Raw genomic sequence first — 18129 nt, forward strand, 5'->3', positions numbered from 1 at the left:
GTTATTAATTCTCATCTCCCATTCTTCCCTCCAACAAGAATTCTACATTGACCGGTGGCCATTAGGTCACCTCTAGGCTCTAACTCTAACCCCAAAAGGCTTTATGTGAAAATTAATGGTAAAGATATATATAAAGGCTTTGTTTGTTAAAATTTTATTTTTTTCAAAATAAATATATTAACAAACACAATTTTTTATTTTTTTTTATTTTTTATGTCACATGAAAATACTTTTTATAAATAAAAAACACTCCAAAAACACAACAACACACTGGTGAATAGCTTATAAATAGCCAAAAATTTAACTATTTTAAACTATTAACCTATTCTCTTGATTCAGCAAAATATTTGTCTACGTACGTTGTCCAATGAAAGAGGAAAACTTTAGCAAAAGTAAAAGTGATCAAGACCCATCGATCGCTCTCATGCTTTTCCCTTTTCTGACATTGTGGAGGAGGAATATGTGGTAGAGCTTTAGCAAATGCAAACAAGTGAACCCATTCTTGTGGAGAAGTTGACAATGAAATAAGTCCAATTATTGCAAGCACCACTGGCACTATATATGTCGAACTCATTCGGTTTTGCTTTTGCAAGACAGGAACTTGTCGTGAGATTAAGACCAGAAAACCTCCTTAATCTTCTTCTTCTTTTTTTTTTTTTTAAATGCACAACATACATATATATTGGAATAAAGTTTTTTTAATTTAGTCTATTGAATTAATATATGTCTAAAATAAATATGTGGTTTTCACATGTGTTTTAAACACGTGTTAGTTTAATAGACTAAATTAAATAAAATTCTTCTTACCCAATTTAATTTTTAATTTATTTATTTTTTTGTTTAAAAAAATTATTATAATGCAATATAAAGATAAAAACAGATTTTAGTATTTTTTTTTTTAAATTTTTTATAAAAAAAAAAAAAAAAAAAAAAAAAAAAAACCAAAGAGAGAAGCAGAAAGAAAAAGTTTAACAAAACTTATAGGAGGATGGAGAGTGGAGACAATACACCATCCATGCCTGTAAACTGTATAAAGTGTGTCATTTCTGACAGTTTGGATAATCTTTTTAAAAAACCTCTCAAGCACGTACGTGGGACTCAGAACCGTAGATCACAGTGCATCGTGAATTGGGGGGATATTATGGCCAGATTCATGGAAGTGGATTGATTTCATACAATAAATTACAATTTATATTATTTTATTTGGAGCAAGTGAAATTTTAAATTCTCTTTTCTTTTCTTTTTTTCTTTTTTTTTGTTGGGGGAAATCTTGCATTTTTTTTTTAAAAGTTAATTACTTCATTTTTAATAAAGTACAATTACCAAATCTTGCATTTTTTTAGTTACTTATTAAAAAAAAAACGTATTCATTAACTTAAAAAACGTTATCCCTCAAATTGCAAATAAATGTAGGACAGTTTTTCTTCTTAATTTATTCTTTTAAATTATATGTATTTTAAATTTTTATATATTTTTTTTTATTAATGTGAGAATTAAAAATAAATGTAATTTTTACATACATGTCAGTGTAATATATTATTATATTTTTTTTTTTTAAAAAAAAAATCTGTAATCTAATTTTGTCGAAAACTTTTTTTCATAAATATAACCAAAAAAAAAAAAAAAACTTAATAAAAATCACAAATGCAAAAAGTTACCCAATTCCTGCAAAAAAAAAAAAAATGGAAAAGGACAAAAAACTTTCTAGTAAACGTGAAATGACGGGTTCATTCAACTGATGAAAATACTATTCTATCCCCAACCCAAGAAGCTTTTATATGTGCCACTGCCACCCGCATGATATGCCATTCCATAGGTGATAGCTCTCAGTTTCTCCAATATTCTACTGTTTTCTCAACATCCCACTCTGATACCAAACAAATGGAACTTGAGGTCGCTGTCAAGGCTGCAGCTGGTGCTCCTGATGTTCTTGGAGACTGTATGTTGACATAAACTCCCTCTTTCTGTTTCTCATTACAGTTTCTGGGTTTTGATCGAATCTTTGTGTTATTTTGGTTGTGCCTTTTGTTTTCAGGTCCATTTTCCCAAAGGGTCCTCCTAACTTTGGAGGAGAAGAAAATCCCGTACAAGCCGCACCTCATCAATCTCACTGAGAAACCCCAATGGTATTTTACAAGGCCCGAGGCTTAATGTACATCCTTTTAAGAGTTTTCTTTTTTTGGCTGCCTTTGGTGTTGTTTTGAAGTGTTTCGGCAAATGGGTTTGTGATAGTTTTGGGTGATGATGATGATTTAATAGGTTTTTGGAGGTGAACCCAGAAGGGAAGGTGCCGGTGGTGAAGCTCGGTGACAAGTGGGTGTCTGACTCTGATGTTCTTGTTGGGGTTCTCGAGGAGAAATACGCTGAACCTTCTCTCGCTCCTCCTCCTGAATTCGCCTCTGTGTATGTTCCTCTGTCTCTGTGTGTTTGTGTGTCTAGATTTGTGTTTCATGGTTCTTTTGATTCCTATATGATATATGGATAGGAAAATTGAAGGATTAGGGCATTCCATTTGCTTATATGCGGTAGATGTTATAATTATACTGGTATAATTTAAATTTTAGCGTCCCTTGTTCTTTTATTGTACTTCATTTTGATGAATGTTTGTCGCGTCTAGCGGACATATCATAACTAAGCTCATGATAAGTAAGATTAATGCAAGGTTTATTTACATAACATATATTTTTATAAAAAATTAGAGGATGTTTGCGATGTCCTTTTTGCTTTGCTCCTGTGAAATTAATTGTTTTTGTGTCTGTTAATTAAATAGTTTTTTTCATTTTTCATTTTCGTTTGTTATGGGTCTCTCCCAAAGGACTTGGATTGATTTGCCACCATGGGTTGTTTTATTTGCTTGATTTTCATTTGAGAAACCCTGTGGTAAATATTTATAAATTTTGACCATCCTTTTATGGTGAGCTTGCAGGGGATCAAAGATTTTTGGGGCTTTTGTGAAATTCTTGAAGAGCAAGGATCCCAATGACGGATCGGAACAGGCTTTGCTTGATGAATTGAAGGCATTGGATGAACACCTTAAGGCACATGTATGTGTGTTTACATTTAAAGAATACACTTGTAAGAGTTGTTAGTTTTGCTTTGTTTTTACTTTGGAAAATTACGCTGATAAGTTGGAGGATGAAATCAGGGGCCATATATTGCTGGAGAGAAGATAACTTCTGTTGATTTGAGTTTGGCACCAAAACTGTACCATCTCGACGTGGCCCTTGGTCATTTCAAGAAATGGACTGTCCCAGAAAACTTAACTCATTTCCACAACTACAAGAAGGTATGCAGTTGTTATTTGTGTTGCTTACTGGGTGCAGTTTTGTGTTCCTTTTTTTTTTTTTTTTTTTTTTTTTTTTTTTTTTTTTTGTTTATTTGTGTTTAACAATCAAATGGAGGAGCTAATATCTTATATAGCTGTTTGGCATCTATGCTTTGATAAATAGGAAATGGTTCTCTTTTGGATTTTTATTTGTATGATGAATTTTGGGAACCCCTTTTACCCCTGATGTATAAGGCGTTTTGTTTGGTTGCGACTTGCGAGGATTACTACACCAGTATAGATAAATGGTAGTGTGGTGGTCATACTAATAAGCAACAGCTGTGTAATCGGCCATTGCATTCGGGTGTGGTACCTGCTGAGCAAGATTAGGTGGACAATTTGTCTGAAAATTGTTCTACAGAAGTTTGGCATTGTGTGATAAGGATATATTGGACTGCATCTCTGAATTTGGTTAAGATGGTTCTTTCTTTTCACACAGATTCCTTTAAGTAGAAATGCATCTGAGGGTCAAAATCACTATACTCGATAATAGGGAACTCATGATATGCCAATGATGTTTACGGTAGTAATTGAACAGAAGTTGGGGATTGTGAGACATCAGACAAGGATACTTAGGACTGTGTCTCTGAATCTGTTTAAGACAATTCTTTCTTTTCACGCGGTTTCCTTTTAAGTAGAAATGCATCTGAGGGTGAAAATCTCTGAAGCCAATAATTGGGAACTCATGATAGGCCAAAGATGTTTATGGTAGTAATCTGAGGGATCACTTTTTCTGAATTGGAGGTTGGAGCACAGAAAATCAAGTATTTGGGTTTTGAATTTATACCGAAATTTGGACAGACAGTGTTTGTTGGAAGGTTAAACCCCCCGAAATCTTGAGAAGCTAATGGTGTTTACTTTTTTCCCTTTGCAAATCCCAGTATGTGCACCGGTATACTTGATGCACACACTTTAAGTCCGACTAATGCTTTGTGGAATTACAATATAAGTCTCAATGTACATAAGTACAGAGTGATCAAGATATATGTTTTACTTGTATATAATTTGGGTAGCTCAATCAGCTGAAAACAACGTCTTATGAAGCGAAGGTCATCAATTCGTATGGTCATACCTCTCCTTCCCCAATTACATATCATAAAACTTGTGCGAAACTGATAAGGAAAGATGAACTAGTCGCTCAACTTGTTTAGGTTATATTAGATTATTCTACTTGTAGAAGCAGTGACTTCGGAAATAGTCTCATTCCACATGCTGGCATGCAGTCCTGCTGGTTCGGATATAATGAAGTAGATTTAGAGTTATTTTGGTTGACTAATGGTCAGTTTTGTTTTGTGATGTTATTTTGCAGCTGCTTTTCTCTCGGGAATCTTTTCAGAAAACCAAGGCCGCAGAAGATCACGTAATTGCAGGATGGGAGCCGAAGGTCAATGCATGAAATGGTTCTAAAATTACGAGGCATTTGAACTGTAGTTATGAACTGTGGGTGAGACCTGTGAACGTTAGACCTAAAAATCGACACGGCTTGTTGTCTTGTCTAATAAATGTATTCTCCTATGTGTGTGTCAGCTTGGCCAATCTATGCATTTACCTTTTCCTTTGGGAGTCTGTGCATGTTCCCTCAGCTGTGGTATTTGTCAGTTAGTCCTACAAAGAATTAGATGATGGGGTTTAAAGTTGAGGGTTGAAAGTTGAAACCACCTAACCCAAAAAAGTTGGAAGAAAAAAGAAACATTGGACAGAGTGTGACATCTGCACTCTTATCAAAAGCATTACATATCAAAACCAACCAAAAAGCAGGAAATTGAGAAGGAGAATAGCCCCAATAAAAAAAAAGAAAGAAAAAGAAAGAAAGTTAGAAAGTTAGAAACAATATTTGACATTACAGACAGAAAAGATAAATGGCCTGGCGACTTTTATTTAACCAAAGAATAAAATGCAAGAAGATGAGGTTAGCAGAGAATGGTTTTGGGGGTGGGTGTCATTGCTCGTAACAATTTTGGGGCAGTCCTTGCGGCTCAGTGTGCGGTTCAGAAGTTCATCTTGAACCCGTCGATTGCCGAAGTGATCGGTGCTAAACTGGGTGCTGAACTTGGCCGTACTTTGGGTCTTCATTCCATCTTCCTGGAGGGTGATGCTAGCGTGGTGTTTTCGGCTCTTAATCGGAGGAGGAAGAGTTCAGTAAGAGAACTGATTCCCGTACATCACTTTTACAACAAGTTTACAACAGCCTTCTCACATGGGGTGACCCCCACAGTGTGTAGGACTCACCCCATGTGAGAGAGCTGTTGTAAACTTGTTGTAAAAGTGATGTATTTCTATCATTTTTCGTTCAGTAAATTGGGGAGTATTATTGCAAAAACCAAGAAGATTCTTATGGATTTCCCTGTGTGGAAAGTTGGTGCAGTCAGGAGATGTGGTAATAATGCGGCTCACCAACTTGCTAGGCTTGCAGTCGGTCAGAATTTAAACCAAATTTGGTTGGACTCGTATCCATCTTATATTTCTAATACTGTATTGGCTGAGAGGCTTTTGTCTCCATTTTAATGAGATTACAAGCACTTTTCAAAAAAAAAAAAAAAAACAGAGAATGGTTTTGATGTTTCGTATGTTTTCCACTGCTAACTTGAAAATAAAAATGAATGATAGGAGATTGAGATTCTATATTTTTCATCCAAGAAATGCTAAAAACTACATTTTGATCATGTTTTGTTGATGTGATATTACTAATTAGTCATTGAATCAATCTTTTTAAAAAAATAAAATCTAAATATTAATTAACAATGTCACGTTAACAAAGTGAGATATACAGTTATTGTAAAGTATTACCTTTTTCATCCTTATTCCTGGAAATAAAAGCCTCTAGCGGCTTTCATTCCGTCTATGGGGAGAGGGTTTGGGCCGCGAAGGGGTTGTGGGTTTAGGAAGAGGAATTCGAAATTTTAAAGTTTTGTAAAAAAAGGTCCGGCCCATTAATCAAGTGCTGAATGATGCAAAACCCAAATCCCCTTCAAATCAAACCAAGCACTGCTACAACATGCTGACATGACCACTTTCAATGGCTTATTTATTTCTCAATCTAAAATAGCTAATTAAAACTTACTTTATTTAGTTTAGCTAAATAATTTTAAAAGGTATCATTCATCTAATTATTTATTCTTTAACTCTATATTCTTTCTTTATTATTTTTTATTACTTTTTTATTAATAAGTTAAAAGGCAAAAGGTAAAAGGAGAAAGAAAAAAATAATAAAATAATTATAGATTTGTGAACGCTACAACTCCATGTAGAGTTGTTATGTTTATTGTACTGTTCACAAATGGAGGCTAAATTTATTATAACTTTTGAATAGATAAACCAATTAAAGACTTTTTTTACATTTTCATTATCTATTTTAGTTAAAAATAAATTTTACATGATCTACTGTAAGTGCTTTTAAGACATCATGATTGACATAGGTAAAAGGGAAATGACATCGCCACACAGGGACGGAGCCAGATATTTTAATAAGAGGGGGCCAAATATATATATTTTTTTAATAGGAGTTAAAGTATATATATATATATATATATATATATATATATATATATATATATATATATATATATATATATATATATATAACATTAATTTAGAATAAAAATCTAAATATAAAAGCTTAATCAATGTAAAAGTGTGATTACATGTCTTAAAAAAAAAAAAAAAAAAAAATAGAGAAAAAGAAAAAGAAAAAGAAAAGCTAACTAATTGATTTAAGAAAATTCGCAAATTGTGAACAGTTTCTGATTTTCAATGACAATTTGACAAGACTTATTTTACTGACTTATTTACTATTAGAGTTTTAAATATATAGCTAGGTTTGGCTGTTAGGCTTTCAGAGTATTATTTTATTTAAGCCTTGCAACTGTTTTAAGGTTTTCATAGTTTTTAACTTTTTGTCAAAATGGCTTCTCTACAGACATTGCCGCGTTAAGTCAAACCGTGTTTTATGTCAAAATGGCCTCTCAGGTTTCTCAACAAACGGTGTAGCAGTGTTACTCATTTTAGGCTTTTAGTTAAACGACGCGTTTTGCGTTATTTAAACGCTCGTTTTGTAAACAAAAGGCAAAGATTAAACTGTGCGTTTTGAAAAGAAATAAAAGACTGCATCATCGTCTTCAACCTTTGTCATCTTCAACCTTCTCTAACCTAATTACCAAAACCCCTGAAACAGTGAAAAAAAAAATCACACGCCATGAATCCTGATTCTCTTGCCCCTTGGAAAATATTTTCCCTCTCGTGGTCGAGGGTAGGCATCTAGGGAATCTGAAAAAATTCTATAGAGGGTAAGGGCCAATAGTTATTTTGTTTTACCTTAAAATTTTCTTCTTCTTAAGAGTTGAGGGGGGCCATGGCCCTACTGCCCCAACCCTCCCTCCGTCTCTGGCGACATGCCCACATGATTCGATCAGAATTTTTTTATAATTATTTGAACTTATATTTGAAAATATAAGTAATTGGACCTCCTAATCCACGAGGATTCCCAAGATAAAAGGTTGTCCATTTCTGTTACAATAATTTGGTGGGGTCTGCAATTAATTGGGTCAGCCCCACCTGACGCCTCCCAAGCTTGGACTTTGAAAGATTATAACAAATAATAATAATAATTATTATTATTTTTTTTAAAATTGTGCTGCACAGTGCACACTCGTGACTCGTCCAAAACTGTTTACTTTTGGTGTGCCCTTTTCTTTCTTTTTATAGAAATTAAACAAATAGTAAGAGGCATCCAACATTAATATATATATATATATATATATACTTTTTTTTTTTGAAAAATTACAAGTACATCCATAGGGACGGAGTTAAAAGTTCTTATGAGCAGGAACCAATAATTAAATTTTTTTTAATAGAGGCCAATAAACTAAATTTTTATTTTTTACCTTATAATTTTTATTTTTTAAGACATTGAAAAGGTGGCCTTGGCCGCCCCCTCCCCCCCCCCCCCCCCCCCTTTACATCCCTCAAACTAATATCAAATTTTCATTGTCTCTGTCGAATTATAGATTGCATCAAATTATAATGGAATCCATAATCCCAATAAAAAGGGTTAGAAGGTAATATCCACTTTCTAAAACTGATTTTATAGGAATATAATTTTATTTTGTAGAATTTAATAATTTACATAGAAAGACGTGGTGATATACACCGACGAATATAATAGATACATAATACATGCAGTAACGTGGCCTGTCCTGATTGGTTACTACTGGATGCGATTTATCCGTGATCTCCCGTATAATTTGACATTATATGCATGGTTCTGTCATTTTGTGTAGGGAGTCGGGATCGTAGAATTTTAAGGTACTAAACTGTAGCTAGCAAACAACCATAACCCAAAGGTAAGATCGCTTTCATATATGCATGTCAGCCGTTGGAATCTTTGGACGAATCCGGAATCATCTTCTTGACCGTTTGACTTATCCTTCCTCCGACAATCCGATCGTCTGCTTTGCTCTCTTGAGATTGAGCATAGGTCTCAAAGAATTGCTTGTTTTCTTTCTCCAGTTCATTCCACACTGCATATATATTGATGCATGTGTTGTCTGTAACGTTATCATTTTCCCACTACATTAATCCTATGATCTCTGTGTGTGTGTGTCAGTGTGCGTGTGTGTAAGTTATTAACGTTACCATTTTTCCAGCACAAACCGAGCTACGTACGTACGTTAGTTGTTCGTGCTCGATCCAAACAAGTTTTTACGAACCAAAAACAGGCCGGAGCAAAGCGCGAGCTATCTGGTTCACTGCTAAAACAAGTTTTCATGCTTGCCAAATTTTGAAATAAGAACAAGCATTTACAACTCAACTAAGCTTGTTCTTTTTGCAGCCTTCTCTCTCTCTCTTTCTCTTACGCGTGCGTGTGTGCATGTGTGTGAGAGAGTCTGCGTGTGTTGGTTGTGAGCTTGTGAGGACTGGAGGGGCAGGAAACCAATAAGATCGAGAGATCGAGTTAAAAGAAACAAACCAGTGGAGGTGATGACAGGTTCGACGTTTCCATATTTTGAAAGTGCTTCAACGCACTCTTCTTTAGTCATGTGGAAGATCAGACACTTCTCAATCAGGTGGTGCACCTATACAAGTAGGTCCAGTCCGACCATCGTCAACAACAATAACAAAAACAAAAGTTCGTCATGAATTAACAAAAAAGGTATATATCTCAGTTACCAAGTGTATGTATGAAGCAGAAGAGTCTCCCATGATTCTATAATCTCTGATCTTCAGCAAGACGATATGTAACCAAATTAAAGAAATATAGGAAAAGTTTATTATGATTTGAGAATGAGAGAATAGGTGCTATATATATGAAGCAGCATACCATATTGGAGATGTAAACTATATATAACATACTAACAGTAGAAGGGGTGGTGAAGCGGGGCCAGAGACCCACATAGCTAGGAGATAGATCGATGATAATGAAAGACAAACTAGTTTACTAACTAGTTACCTTTCTATCTTTCTTACTTTTATTATTAAAATATGACGAAGAGAAGAGTAGAAAAACTAGAGAAGAGTAGAAGAATTCTTCTTTCACTTTACTTATATTTCAAAACACTTTACAAAGCCCATATATATAGGCATACAAAAAAAACAAACATCAAATCTTTTCTTCTACCTCTTTATTACAATAAACACCAATAACTCCACTAAATTAATACTTCAGTTTAAGAAACCAAAAAACATGAGTTTAATAAACCAAAGGTTATTATTTATTAAAGAAACTTTATGAGCTTTAAAACCTTCTTACGTTTTGATTTGTTTAGTTTCCAACAAATAATTAGTTGGGCAGAGATTGGATGAGTTTAGTAAACCAAAGATTATTATTTATTAAAGAAACTTTATAAGCTTTAAAACTTTCTTACGTTTTGATTTATTTAGTTTCCAATAGATAATTGGCTGGGCGGAGATCGGAGGAGATTTAATTCCAGCAAAATAGCAACATTGACGTATATACATATGGCAGTCATTGACCATGCACGGGAGAGATCGAGTAATTAAATTAGGCAACTTTCCTTTTCAGAGGCAGCTTTCCTTCTTTGCAACATCTTTCCATTGAAATTTGAAAATGAAGGGATATTTTGGTAGTTCGATGATCAATTCCTATGCTTAGCTTTGTCAGTTTGCAAGTATACAAAATTAGCCAATACCATGATGGATTGATGGGACGCAGCGATTGGTCGAGATTGTTACACTAACACCTCCTGCCAATACGCTATTTGGAGCTGATCGGCTTCTCTCAGTTTCTCCAAAGAGCACCTCAATGCATACGTTGAACCAATTTTATCAACTCGCTGTCTTGTCTAGCTTTACTTACGGACGAAGAGGGTCAGACCTTTGTGCCCATTCTAGGATCTCAACTTGCTACTTTTGAAAGCTCTATCTTATCTTGGATCATGTCAGCTTGCCAACTTTAGTTCAGCAATTATATTATTTGTCTTACTAATGACTGAAGTAAGGCTCAAAGCACTCTTAATTAGAGGGGACAGAGTTTTCATTCGAACTGCATGGGTTAGAAAAATTCCTTCAAACCAGACTCACTGTTGGAAGGGAATTAACTAGCCTTAGCCTCTGGCTAAAGGAATTCAAAGACCCTTCTCTGAAGGGCACCTTGCCTCAGCCTCTGGCCAAAGGACTTCAAAGATCTTGCTCCGAAGGGTACCTACTACCTAGCTTGCCTCAGCCTCTGGCCGAAGGATTTCGAAGACCCTTCTCCAAAGAACATGAGCCTCGACCTCCGGCCAAAGGACTTCAGGCCTTGTCCCCCGACCAAAGGACTTCAAGTCTCGACTAAGGGGAATCCTGCTTACACCAGCTATAACAAAGTACTCAGAATTTAGGAAACTTAAGGCAGCAGATCCCTTGGACCAAACTAATGCGAAAAGTACGTAGCGGACGGGCCCCAACAGTCAAAGCGAGCCCAGTAACAGACCCCTCAGGGCTCAAAGTCTCAAACTAGGAACTAAGACTCAACACTTAAATTATTTTTTTAAAGAAAAGTCACAGAAAGCAAGTATTAATTGGTTCTCGCGGAAAGCCGGAAAGGGACCCTAGGGCTCGCTCACCTAAATTCTCATGGATCAACTTCACCAAAGGAAATTAGGGTACTACAAGTATGCCAATATATTGATGGGCTCTCGAGGCCCACCTACCAAAGGTGAAGGGCCTCAGATCCTACTTACCAAAGAACACCAAGACTAGTAGGCTAAAGAGAAATTCTCCGGCCTAGCCCAATAACCAACTCAATTCCTGGACTTGAGTACACCCATACTTTTATTTTTTTATTTTTAATTGATTGAGGAAAAAGGGTTACAGAGGAGGATCCTTATCACTTCTGATCTAAAAAGAAAAAGAAGTGGAGAATCTAACAAACAATACAAAGCATGGCAGCTGAAAATTAAACTAAGAATGAAAGTATGCGGAGGCAATACTATGATACTACTACAAGACGCCCCACATTCAACCCGCATTTCTTGTCATGTCACGTAACCCTCTGCCCAAGCCAAATGACCTTCCTCGATATTATTGGGGAATATTTCCAAGGCACGTCAAATTCCAGGCAAGAGCAATACATCTATATTAGGAGGGGTTCCCCTCAACAAGTACACATATAATTTTCTCGATTTACTTTTTCTACCAAGTTTTCCTTCGAAAATAGCCATTAATAACTTGGGTGTCGAAGTGCCCCGGTCCTCCGAGACCAGTGGTTTTATGACAAGTACTCCTCCCTAGTTTTATAAGAGCTTCATTGCCGACTCGAAAATCATTGCTTTACCTTCTGGAAGGAATTGTTGTATATTACATTATAATTTTACATTATGCCTATTTTCTTTTTACATAATAGTTTTTCCTATTTTGCTTAAATATTATACGGCTCTTTTTGTCCCTACTACGACCGCAGAGAATTATGCAAGTAATATATATGATGTGTTTTGAGTCTTTTGACTGTTTTCTATCAGCCACTATGGAGTATATATCACAAGCACTAGTTACACGGACGTGACACGTCTTATGTTCTCCACAAGAGTCGAGTGTTTCTATGATCAGTTGAGTGATTCCGGTACCCTTCCGGTTCCGGGTGAAAAAATAAAAGAGATTTAAAATATATTTTAAAAAATTTAGTACAATGAAATGAAAAATAAATAAATAAATAAAAACCTCTTTTGCATCTAAATAGAATTAATTTGGGCTCATGGCAACATATTCTTATGCAGTAGAGTACGTTACTAAGCATGGCATAAATTTGATTTTTAACACATGGCATAAAAGGGAATTGAAGAAGATAGTGATGTACATATACATATCTTAATTTTGACAGATAAATGTGTAGTTGAAGACTATTACAGTTGAACCTTTAACGATGATTATCTACTCGAATTTTTTTAAATTCAAATAAATAATTTGAAAGGATTCTAATATGTGCTACTTGAGCCTGAAAATTAAATATTAATTTTTTGCTTATCCCAATTAAGCTCTTGTGCCACGACGGACATGTGCGATGCATGAGAAAATGAATTGTCTGGCTTCCCTCGGATATTGATCTAAAAACAGAAAAACAGTGCCATTGAGGCTGGACAATTGATATAAAAACAGTTTCAAAAGAAAATAGAAAACTGTTTGGTGTGTTTATATTATTTATATTTTGAATTTTGTAGTTTTTTTAACTTATGGGGTGATTTTAAAAATTAATTAAATTATATTAAGCACAATCTCAGCAGACATTAAACCCACAATAATAAACCAAAACAGGAGTACATACATATAAGTAGCAAATGAAGAAGTTAACGTACACATAAAACAGGATTACAATTAACTCCAGTTTACCACAATCCAAATTTCACATTATGTTACGTACAGATATTGTACAGATATTCGAGTAAAGGATGAGAATAAGAGTACACTCACTTATTATTTAGTTATGGGGCTTGTTACTTACATATCAGGAGCACACAATAGCCCCTCAAATGAGGGTGAGCCCCACACATTGGAACTCACCCCCATGTGAAGGGCTGTTGTGCCCATGATATGTAAATAATATTTTCCTTTAATTATTATCTATCTATTGGAGTCTATAGTTAAGGAGCAAATAACGGATATTGTTTATCCCAAGTGTTGGAATAGTATTAGAAGTCTGTAAGAGATTAGGAGATGCCATACGTACATATGTCTAAGAGTTATCTTTCAATTATATTTCTATTTGGCCTTATAAGTCTATATAACATGTTGCTTGATTAATAACGAATTAAAGAAGTTAATTATCAACTCTAATAATATTTTGAGAGGTTTAAAGTTACTCGAACTATTCTAATTTATCCATTACACGCTTGAGAAATTAGGCACGTAACACATTACACCTCTACGGGATTTTCAAATGGAGTAGTGCATAAATGTTTAACAAAGTATCAGAAATTTTACAATAAACATATATCAACTTGATGCAGACTTAGGGATGTAATCGAACCAAGCCGAGTCAATTTTTAAGATTTCAAGACTGGCTCATTTATGAGTCGAGTTTAAATAGTTGAACTCGAATTTGAGTCAAGCTATAAAATGCGTGTTTCAGCTTGGCTCGTTTAAAACTTGGGCAAGCTAGAGCTCAAGCTCGAGCTCGTTGAGAATGACTTGTGAGCTGAGCTGAGCCGAGCCGGGTTACTCGACAAGCTCGGTTGAATTAGAACTCGAGGCAGGCTCTTAAATTTTTCAAGCTCTAGTTTGTGAACAACCTCCATACTAACTATTAATAACTTAATATGTTAATTTAACATACTAAATACTACTATCAAAGTATTATAATTAATATGTAATACAATATTTACTTAGCTAGTATATTATATGTTTATTTACTCTCTCTCTCTCTCTCTCTCTCTCTCTCTCTCTCTCTCTCTCTCTCTCTCTCTCTCTCTCTCTCTCTATATATATATATATATATATATATATATATATATATATATATATATATATATATATATATATATAATATACAAAAAAAATCGAGTAACATATAGTTAATTGCATTTACTTAGTTTATGTTAATAATTTAGATAATATGTTAGTTTATGAACTAACTAGCTAGTATGTTAACTAATACACATATAAATATTAAGTAACATATATAACATATATTACTTAATTACTAATATACATGCTTAAATTTATATAACTCATTTTTAATAATATATAATAGATATGAACGAGCTAACGAGTTAGACTAACAAGCTGAACGTCTTTTAAACAAGTTGAGCTGGCAAGTCCCTATCGAATTTTATCGAGTAAGTCGGATATGTATCATTTACTAATCAAGTGAGTTTTTACAATAACGAGCGAGCTCTTACAGCATCAAGCTCGAATTCAGATCAGTTAAACCGAGCGAGTATCGAGTGAATTGTCAAACAGATTGGTTTATTTACATCTTTACATGCAGTAGAAAAAGAAAAAAGAAAAAAAGAAAAAAATAAAATCTAATTTAGTGTTTATATAAGAAAAACGCGCTACGCGCATGAAGATTGAAGCCCAGCCCTGACACCTCACGCCTGGGCTTGTCATTCCCCATCGGCCGCGCTAGGAGGCGCAATGAAAAACAAACGAGTGGGGTGTAAGAGAGATCCCACTCTGTCGACAAGAAGAAAAAGGGGGAAGAAACCGCCTTTTTTTCTCCGTAACATCTCTCAGGAAATTCAAATGAGACACAGAGGATGGAAGATGAAATTTGAGGTACTTCTTCTCACTCTCCTCCCTCCCGTCACTGTCTCTCTCTCTCTCTCTCAATGTCATCTTTTTCTCTTCTCTCGTTTGCTGCAAAACCGAAATTAGTGTGTGGGTATGGGTCAACGTTGAACTCCAAAATCTCTACGATACCTATGAAATTATAGCTCCCTTTGGCATACCCATTGGCTATTATGGCTAATAATCGGTTGATTTGGGGATCTGAGGGTGAAAACCGAAAATCCCCTGCATTTTGTGAATTTCTTATCAACCAGTAGTTGATGATTGAGTGAGCGTTTTTTTTTTTTCACTTGTCTTTCCCGTTGTTTGCGCGTGGTTTTGATTGAATTATGATCTGGGTTTGTATTAAATTTTGGTTTAAAATTCATTATGTCAGCTGGGTGTGTGTGGCAGATTTGGTGTTTGATTGAATTTGTCAACTGGGCGTGGGTTTGACTTGGTTTTTCTTTGAATTTGTGGAGTGGGTTCTTAATTTTCATTGCCACCACTAAATAGAAATGTAATTTTGACCTCTTTGTTCTAAGTTGGAATTGTGATATGCTGTTGGGAAGAAGTAGCGACTGCGTTGACTTGAGGGGAAAAAAGGAAGAGAAGGTGCTGTGTTGATAGAGAAAAGCCAAAGGAGATATGTTTTTTTTTTTTTGAGACGAAAGTGAAATTTTCATTAATCTTCCAGAAACAGGTACAAATCACCACCAAAGGTGTACACAGAACAACACCATTAAGGTGTGTACCCCAAGCTGAGCCAGAAAACTCAGACCAATACATCAACAAAACAAGAAAACCACCCAAACGGAGCTACAAACAGAGAAGACACCCCATCAACAAATCAGCCACCAAAGCCACTGGGCACCATCGAACCACGGCAAAAGGAACAGAGCGTGGGCCTCACTCGCTTCCAGAATGATAAGAAACCCTGGCGCGTGAGGGCTATGCGCCGAACACGAACTATCTTTCCGGCCGTAGCAACTGGCAGCTAAACCAGAAGACCCCGGCTACCAAAGCTAAGAGATACGTGTCGAGCAGAAAGCAGCGGAATTTCATAGATCTAGCCTCACGACATGCTTAAAATGTTGAGGAATGGCCAAGGCTGCTACTGACGACACAAGCGGAGCACCACTCCTCTGGCACCTCACTGGGTGTTTTCCTGCCATAAACCAAAGAAAAAAAATAACAAAACTAAACCCTCATAGTCCAAAAGGACTAAAAGGGACACTACAACCTCCAGATCTAAACCGGGGAGACAAAACACCACACAACCCTAATGGTTGGGGGACTCTAACCTCCACTGGAAAACTAGGGAGGAAACAAAACCCCTCAGCCCTACAAGGCTAAGGGGAAGAAACAAAAACCGAGGGGAGGCTAAAAACCGAGAGGGAGGCTTCGGCAAGAAAGGCCAATGGTAAAGAGAGTCTTTTCTTTTTAGAGAGAGAGGCTCTGGCTTTTAGAGAGAGAGAACTTTAAGCACTTTGTTCATCTCCAAAGGAGATATGTTATTTCTACATTCAGTTTACATTTCCTTTCCATCCAAGCCAACATGGCTTTATTTTATTTTATTTTGAATCCTAAAACGCCTTGGGAGGGGAAATTTCTCAACGCGCTCTCTCTCTAGCTAGCCGTTCTTCTTCATTGGTGCGGTCTCTACCAGCGAGGTCCTTTCCCCCCAACTCAGTCGCATATCTCTGATTCTTCAACAAGATCCGACGGAACCAAGGTTAGGCTTCTCTCTTAGTACACCCATAGACGGAACCAAGGTTTTTTTTTTTTTTTGGGTACACCCACCCAATTTATGGATTTCGGAATTGGGTGTAGGAAATCTGAAAATTCTTGCATGTTTTGGTTTCTCCTCACCGACTGCTGTTTCTTGGTTTTGTAAATTTGGAGATCCATGTAATTGATTTAAGTAGGGGTTGGATTTTATTTGAGAATGTATATGAATGAGAATGAATATAGGCTAGTTTAGTGAGTGTTGCATAGAGCACCCTCATAAGGCTTAATAAAGATATGGAGAATGATCTTTGCTAAACAATGTAGAAACCGTCATGTTCCAAACTTGAATGTTTTTAAAGTTGTTTGCATGAGTGCATATTGCTAAACACTTTGGTTTACTATATTAAGTTTTTGTTGGTCAATGTTATTAATTTGGGAAATTATGACTAGGGTGTATTACTAATATTTGTTATCTTTTGTAAAGCTGTGATATGTTATGCGGTAGCTACTTTTCAGATTTTTTTAATGTTTAGGATACTTGAGTTAGAATCTTTTTTCTGCATGTTTCTAAATTTGTAGTGTTGTGCATGTTTCTAATTTTGTTGGAGTATTGATGATGGTGGGTTATGTAATTGTCGTGCAAGCTTGTTCATGAATTATTGGCTTTGCAATCTTATGCCTTAGGTTGAGAAGTCTGGATGTTGCAAACTTGGGTGTTGAGTCCACTAAGATGTCCATCAAAATGGTTAGACTTTTTCACTTTTGTTTTGAGTTATAATTTTATTTTGACCCGCCAAGATGGCTCTCTCTCTCTCTCTCTCTCTCTCTCTTATTTCTTTAAAAAAAACACTTTGTATCATTTTTTGGATAGATGTGTGTGAAAAAATTGAAGAACTGAAGGACTCAATGACGTTTAATTTGGACAAAGAGTTGATTGATAAGGAAGAAAATGCGGTACTACATATGGTAAAGGATGATGAAAAAGTTGAAGAACCGGAGGAATTCATGATGTTTAGTTCACTAGAAGAAGTTTGCTCATATTATAGGAAGTATGCTAAGCAAGTTGGTTTTGGCGTGATAAAAAGATCCTCGAGAAAGATTGCTGGTAAAAAAACATACGCAATCTTTATATGTACTCGTGGAGGCCCAGAATGACCCAACACAAGTGACGCTGCGAAGTTGAAGCCAACTTGAGTAACTAATAGAACAGGGTGTGGTCCTAGGATTTGTGCGAGGTTATGTGATGATAGAACGTGGGGTTTGTGTAAAGTTGAGTTGCAACATAATCATTCGTTAAGCCCGAGCAAAGCAAGATTTTTTAGATGCAATAAGAATATAAATGATGCTGTGAAAAGAAGGCTTGAACTAAATGATAG

The 18129-nt window shown here is 35.6% G+C and overlaps 2 protein-coding genes across 2 annotated transcripts; one reads left to right on the forward strand and one right to left on the reverse strand.

The window, feature by feature from the left end:
- The first annotated feature begins 1782 nt into the window (after positions 1 to 1782).
- Positions 1783 to 4891, forward strand: LOC133864710 (glutathione S-transferase DHAR2-like). Its single transcript, XM_062301118.1, has 6 exons — positions 1783 to 1939; positions 2036 to 2126; positions 2260 to 2403; positions 2927 to 3044; positions 3146 to 3286; positions 4635 to 4891. The coding sequence occupies exons 1-6, from the start codon at positions 1798 to 1800 to the stop codon at positions 4719 to 4721; spliced, it is 723 nt and encodes a 240-aa protein (XP_062157102.1). The 5' UTR covers positions 1783 to 1797; the 3' UTR covers positions 4722 to 4891.
- Positions 4892 to 8503: 3612 nt separating this feature from the next.
- Positions 8504 to 9610, reverse strand: LOC133862638 (uncharacterized). Its single transcript, XM_062298488.1, has 3 exons — positions 9491 to 9610; positions 9291 to 9396; positions 8504 to 8841 (listed from the first exon to the last, which is right to left on the reverse strand). The coding sequence occupies exons 1-3, from the start codon at positions 9521 to 9523 to the stop codon at positions 8690 to 8692; spliced, it is 291 nt and encodes a 96-aa protein (XP_062154472.1). The 5' UTR covers positions 9524 to 9610; the 3' UTR covers positions 8504 to 8689.
- Positions 9611 to 18129: the final 8519 nt, after the last annotated feature.

Source organism: Alnus glutinosa, chromosome 3 (assembly GCF_958979055.1).
Source record: "Alnus glutinosa chromosome 3, dhAlnGlut1.1, whole genome shotgun sequence".
Classification (NCBI taxonomy): Eukaryota; Viridiplantae; Streptophyta; class Magnoliopsida; order Fagales; family Betulaceae; genus Alnus; species Alnus glutinosa.